Genomic DNA, 6926 nt, shown 5'->3' on the forward strand with positions numbered 1-6926 from the left:
TTTTATAGGTTGTGCTGTTTTTCATATGTCAGTGGGTTCAGACGCAGACACAAAAAATTCAGACCGACTAAAAATAATCGTTGTTCGGGCTTAATAACAATGCTTATTATAAACATTATATTTATTCCTAGAGTTTCAATTAAATTTATCGTGCGATACTTTTGTTTAACTACCTTTTGATTGGGCATAGCTGAATTTTCATGCAATTATATATTTTTTCTCTTGTTTAGACAACCCCTTTTTTATCGGGATGCAATTCTGTGTTTTCCTCTTCCATCACACTTATTTGACTCAGATAAGCCTCACTTCAGATGGTATTAATGATAATCATTCACCAAAATTTTAGTACTATAATTGTTTCAACAGGACGTGCTTGTAAGAGACGATTATTTCTAAACCATAAAAACTCATGCCAATGAACTAAGTACTTATAACTATGACTTTTGGTACAATAGTGTCAGATTTTGGCAAAAACAAAACATCATCATCACCATATCATCATCATCATTTAGTGCTTGGTCCACTATATAAACATCTAACTACATTCACTCCAACGTGTAATACTTCCTCATGTATTTATCAATTTATACGGTAATTAATTGCATACTCCAAATTCTAAAGATGGAAACTAAGTAGATTATGTTGTTCAACTACAAAGCAAGCCTCAATTAATAAGTAGAAATGTAATGTACAATCTATAATATATAGGAATACATGGAATCTCAAAAAATAATGATAGAATCCAAAGGCCAATCTAAGCCTCTAAAAGCAAATAAAAGGACGTCAAGCGAATATAATAATGAGATGAAAATACGTGCAACACATATAAAGAAATCTGACCTCATCATCATTAAGATTTAAAGGGAAATAAATGGAGATTTTGTAAAGACTTAAAAGCAAACAAGCATAAGATAGGAAGCATTTACAAAATTACAACACGAAATTTTTTAATGAGTATATAAGAAGCATCTCGATCTAGAAATCTTAATCATTTATTTAAGATTTTATGATCTAGAATACTTGCTCTTATGAGAGCATTCTCTCAAACGAAAAATCTAACAAGTCCCACGTCAAGAGAAAATCCATTGCTCGTATCTAGCTTAAATAAGGTTTCATTCAATAATCTTTTATTATTTGAAACATTTTGCAGCAAAATCAAATAAAGAGAAAATTTCAATATAATAATGACACTAGAGTTAAGTTCCGCCTATTTAAAACGTGGTCTATGAAATCTCCTGTCACAACTTCTATGTTCTTTGCTTTATTAATAACAAATTACTTAATCTGTGTTCCAAATTCTCTCCATCTAAAAAATATACCTAACTGGAGGCAAATTAGAAGTTTCAATCCTCTCTTCCCTATTAAAATTGGCAACATTTTAAATAAGATTCATCAGAACCAAATCAAGAGGCTTCAATGATTAAACTAACTACTTGCTAACTTAGAAGCTCTCAGATAATAGTGATACATAAGATGAAGCAAATTGAATATGTACTAGCAATTGTTGTAATTGAAATAAAATAAAAAAATCAATGAAACCATGTATAGGCAAAGAGAAAAAAGGTGGCAAGCAGAAGCTAAAACGACTACTTTTGCCTGCAAACATACAGCAACATTGGCTAGCCATTCTAAACCTACTGCACACTAGTCAAAGGCTAAGGAGATGTATAAGCATGGTTCTCATGTAGAATTTAAATGATATATGAAATTTTAACCTATTGAAAAGGAAACTAATCTCTCAGAATTTACAGCAAAGAAAGCTATCCTTCCAACACCACTGCTTCCGGAAACGCCTCCTGTCAGCTTTCGCCATTCTGACGGGGCTGCTATTCCATTCATTTTGCAGTCTGCAAGCAACAACAAGTATATCAGAAAATTAGTTATGCATTGCAGAGAAAAAGGCCAATGAAAAGTGTTAACTAAAAATGCTTTCTGGCACTTTACATTGGAAATGCAAAGGAGCGAGTGCTGGTAGTGCTGCTGTCGGATCGAAGAGAAATGCTGCCAGAATAAGGAACCGGCCCTGAGTAACTTATTCGACCTGACACGGGACCAATGGCAGAGAAACTTGACTCGCCAAAGTTGTGATGAATGTGGCTGGTGACAGCCTGATCATCGGACTTCCCTTCTACTGGCTTGTTTAATGTTTGTAGAATTTCATCACATTTGCAGCTACCAACTTGGCATTCCTCCTTACCACATTCAGCAGGAGCTGAAGGATTCAACTGATGATGGAAGCTTTCAATCTCTAGAGGCACGCTATCAGTATTTGATTCATCATCTGTCAATGCCAACGAGGGACTTGCCAATGTTGGTTCCTCAACCGAATTTTTGGACTCTTCTGGTTGGGAGTGTGGTTCAGGCTCATCAGAAATCTGCAAATATAACGCATCATTTTCAGAAATCTGCAAATACCTAGATAATATTTGATAATATGTTGAATACCTGTTCATCCTTGTGGTCAGAAGATACAGTATCCTCGGCGAATAAATCTTGCAACAAAACCTTATCTTCAGGTAAAACCATCTCTTCATTGACATTAGCAGAAATTTTTCCAGTTGCTTCGTCATCTTTATGTATCAAATCCATGGCCTGATCACAATTGGTAGAAACTTTATCGGACTCCTCTGTTGGTGGCAGGTTTAGTACATTGATACTGGTGTTGTCTTCATGCTTTTCTTTACTTTCATAACTCTCAGAAGGGAAGTTGTAGGCCTTGTCGTCGACGGTATTCACAAACATGACCTTATCCTTGGTAAGGGCTCCTTCATCAACACAGATATCCTTGACAACATGATAATTACTCTCTTTGTAACACACTTCTAGTTGTGGTTCACATTCTGTGACAGTTTTGTCCATGTATACATCCACTGCTTTTCTTTCCTCTGCGGTATTAGAGATTGGTGAAGAAAGGGACCTTTTAACTGATTCTATATCATTTGGAAACTTCATAAATGACTCTATATCCTTGGAAGAACGAGATACTGGCTCAACTAAGTCCCTTACTGGTGCTTCATATTCATTATTCATACCGATCATGCTGTTAGAAAAACCAAGATTTGCAGTCATACAAGCAGCTGAATCCTTGTCATATTGTGATGAATCTAAACCTTGTTCTTTGTTGTCTAAAAACGCAGGGACTCCGTTCTCATATTCCTTCACTTTCTGGTTTTGTAATTTGTATCCAGCAGAAATTTGATCATCATCATTGAACACAAACGATTGTGATTCAGGCTCAAGACCAATATTTGAATGTCGAAAAGCCAGTTTACCTTCTGCACATTCATTTTCATACCAGAAAAAAATTAGTTTGGTTAGAATTTAAAATCATAAGGCACAATAACACACCCCATGTAAAAAATCAAAAGGAGAACCAGTGCTTAGAATAGTTATAGTATATTAGTATGGCTTTTAAAGAACTGCAAAGAACATATCCTTAACCCATGCTAAACAAACGGATCAAGAAACAATGTACCCTCAACTAGGACTGAAAATCATGGCCTAACAAATTAAAAAGTAAATGTGCATGAAGCCATGAACCCATTTCAGGGGTAACAATCTTGTTACAGCCCAAATGGTCAACCAAAGCTATACTAGTCCAACCCATATTCAAGCAAAAAACAAATACAAAAGTTAACTGGATATAGTAAAAGAATCAATTGCAGGCACTATAGATAAACAATTTGTTACCTAATTTCATGGTGAACTGGGGTATAAATTCATGGGCAAATTTTCTGTGCAGCAATCATGGGTACTTTGACCATTACTGTCAACCAAAGAGACTAGTCTGATTAAACAATATTCTGCACGGATCTGAAAATCTGAAAACATAACAATGACAGGTTAGCAAGTAACTAAAATTAACTGCACATAACGAAAATAAGTGCAATAATGGACTCAATGTTCTATACAAATACTCAAAGCCAAGCAGTCAAGCACCAACAAGAAGATTCTATTCTACTGCTCCGAAAGATAACCTAATTTAAAATAATATGAATAAAAGAAGAAAAAAAAAAGTAAAAAAAAGAGAAAGAAAGAAAAGAGCCAATTTTCTAATCATAAGAAATCATAAAATATTTATTTGGATTGTGGTAGAAAGAAAACACAGATTCTGTCACTATTACCTTATATTCCTGATTCCCATACAAGGAAGGAAATTAACAGAACCCAGTTCTAGAGAAGACACTAATTATAAAATTAATCATAGAGCATAAGAAAGGAAATTGAAGAGTTTACCACAATTTCTAAGAAAAAAGCTTTAGATTAAACTAGCAAAACTGGGGACCATATTCTATATTAAGCTTTTAATATCCACACAACATATACATATATCAATCAATTTTGTTTATCTAAGAATATCAGTGCCCTCCATGAGCCTATCATAATATTTAAGTACTAATAAGCAAGTACCAGTTAGTCACCTTTTCTTTTTATAAGTAAAAGATTTCGCCTAAGTAGAATCCAAGGACGGTACAGAAGGTATAATAGGACAAGAAAAAAGTTTAAAAATTTCGAGCTTTTTCGAAAGTTTTCAACTACAAAATTACAAAACGAAATTTTAAATCACAAGGCCTACATAACAAGATGACTCCCTACAAAATCCCTACCAATACTTTGTCCTTTTGCTCTGATTGAGATCTGACTCACCAGAATAAACAAGTTTAGAAAACCAGGGAAAAGTACAGTGAAAAAATCCCAGCTGAGTTAAAACTTGCACCGGAATCGCATGAAGGAAATCAGGGAACACGGTCAAAACGATAGAGATCTATCTCAGATCCCAAAACCTTCTTATCCCCATAAAATAGTATAGGCCTAAAAAGTTATTCTCATACTGAAAGAGAAAATTGGATTCCCTCAACATTCAGCAAAAAAAAAAATCTAAACAAAAAAGCTTCATTTTTTTTATTCTGAACAGACAATTTCAGAAAAAAAATTCTGAACTTCACACACAGATGAAACTATTAAAATAAAATAAAACAATTTTTTATTACCCCAAAAGAAAACAAAATTGGTTGAACATAAAACCATGCAATTAGTCAGAGAATGGAAGAGAAACAATGATACGGCTGAGATCAAATCAAGGCAGAAAGGGAATTACCGAAGTCCAAAACTGGCGAAGAGAAAGAGAGTTTCTTCTTTATGTCGGTAAACGTACTTGAATGCTTAAGGGTGATAAAAAGGAAGAGATATAAATAAAAAATAATTAATTAATACTAATAATAAAAGCCACCACAGAGTACTAAGAGATAATGGATGAGTTGTAATTATAGCATTCATAATGGTCAACTGTTACTCTCTCTCTCTCTCTCAACCCCTCTTCACACATCACACCCTCCACTCCACCTTCTCCTTCTGCAATTAATGAATTAAAAACAGTGAAACAAAGCAACACTGACCCGACCCTACCCTCCAATACCCAAATTCAATATAGGGTATATTGTAGCATTAAATTTTCACCTCTAACTTTCCATCAAAATTTAATTTCACACCAAAAATATGCAACTTTAGCCCCTCCCACTGATTCTTCCTCTTCAAAGTCTCCATCTTTATCAGATTCCGCTAACTTCCCCCCTCCCCACCCACCATTTTCCCACCACCCACAATTTTCCCGAGAAAATTCACCCTCATAAAAATAAGAACACGACCACATTGGTACCTCGGATCCATCGACCAAATAAAAAAACGAACACAAAACGACGAAACCTTTGACTTGCACCTTAACATACCCAAAAAAACTAAAAACACAAAAACAAAGCATAAAGAAACAAAAAAAGCCACTTCGAGTCCGGAGAGGAGAGAACTCACCGGTGAGACATGTTGGAAATTGTTAGCGTGCGGTGCGACCCAGCGTAGGATGGTGCAGGTTCACGTAATTGAAGAGTCAACAGTTATACGAGAAAGAACTTAGCTGTATCCCAAATCTGAAACTGGGTGTGTGTGATGTACCAACTGAGCTGTTTCTGTGTACGTGTTTCTGTTTTTTCCCTCTCTTTATATATACGCTGCTACATTCTTTTTTCTTTTTCCTAATTTCTTTTTCTTTTTCTTCCTAATTACTTTGACTATTTTTTGTTTCTTTCATCTTTAGATGGGGTCCCACCTTACCAATAAGCGTTTCAAATTTTCTATAGTTCATCCTTCCCACTCACCAATGCCCAACAAACTTTGGCTTCAGAAAATTATAGCGTGAAGGAGATTCCGTGGGGTGAGGATTTTGCGGATGCTATGGACATGCAAGGATCACGTTCACAAATCACTATTTTAATTAAGATACTTGGTGAAACTCTCTTTCATATCTTATAATAATCTATTTAATATTGATTCTATATTACAAATTTCAGTGAATATATTAGGTTTTAATATATTGGTTGGCATGTTTTATAAAATTTAAATTTAATTTTTATTTAGTATATATTAGTGGAGCAAGACAGTTCGTATTTTTATTAAAAATAAAATTCAAATTAAACAATAAAAATATGTTAATTTAATTAATTTTTCAGGTTGTTTTTGAACTTCCCAATTTTAGATTTCATAAAATATTTATTTTTATTTTTTAATAATAAAAAAGTATATTAGTCTATAAGATCAAGATAATTACAATAAAATATATCTATTTTGGTTTGTTTTATAAAATTAAAGTTTAAATTTAGCCTATCTTTTATTATAGATTTTTTATTACCTTAAATTTTTAAAAGTTTGATTTGTTCTATTAATTTATTTAAAAATATATTTTATATTAATAACGTTAAATAAATTAATAAACTTAATTTTAAATAAATCAATAATTATATTTTTAAATATACATACAATTTTTTTATTTATATGATAAAAAATAATTTACACTATTATTATTATTATTAAAATTAATTCATCAACCTGTTATATTAAACAAGAATTTTAACGAATTTTTAGGTTTTTTTATTTTT

At 33.0% G+C, this 6926-nt stretch overlaps 1 protein-coding gene across 4 annotated transcripts; it reads right to left on the minus strand.

Moving 5' to 3' along the window:
• Positions 1-1420: 1420 nt before the first annotated feature.
• On the minus strand, positions 1421-5948 carry LOC109796968 (18S pre-ribosomal assembly protein gar2-like protein). Of its 4 annotated transcripts, XM_020356842.3 has the most exons (6): positions 5806-5948; positions 5099-5162; positions 3691-3821; positions 2446-3275; positions 1945-2375; positions 1421-1847 (listed from the first exon to the last, which is right to left on the minus strand). In XM_020356842.3, the coding sequence occupies exons 3-6, from the start codon at positions 3698-3700 to the stop codon at positions 1739-1741; spliced, it is 1380 nt and encodes a 459-aa protein (XP_020212431.1). In that variant the 5' UTR covers positions 3701-3821; positions 5099-5162; positions 5806-5948; the 3' UTR covers positions 1421-1738. The 4 variants fall into 4 exon arrangements, with proteins under 4 accessions (XP_020212431.1, XP_020212432.1, XP_020212434.1 ...); XM_020356843.2 differs by lacking the exon at positions 5099-5162; XM_020356845.3 differs by lacking the exons at positions 5099-5162; positions 5806-5948 and adding an exon at positions 4992-5014.
• Positions 5949-6926: the final 978 nt, after the last annotated feature.

This window comes from Cajanus cajan, chromosome 11, assembly GCF_000230855.2.
Source record: "Cajanus cajan strain Asha chromosome 11, NIPB_CcT2T_4, whole genome shotgun sequence".
Taxonomy (NCBI): Eukaryota; Viridiplantae; Streptophyta; class Magnoliopsida; order Fabales; family Fabaceae; genus Cajanus; species Cajanus cajan.

Bases quoted from the DNA above. Each gene is read 5' to 3' on its own strand.
- LOC109796968 (XM_020356843.2), bottom strand. The intron at 2,376-2,445 runs GTATTCAACATA...TTATATTTGCAG, and splicing joins CTGACCACAAGGATGAACAG to ATTTCTGATGAGCCTGAACC. The intron at 1,848-1,944 runs GTAAAGTGCCAG...TGTTGCTTGCAG, and splicing joins CGCTCCTTTGCATTTCCAAT to ACTGCAAAATGAATGGAATA.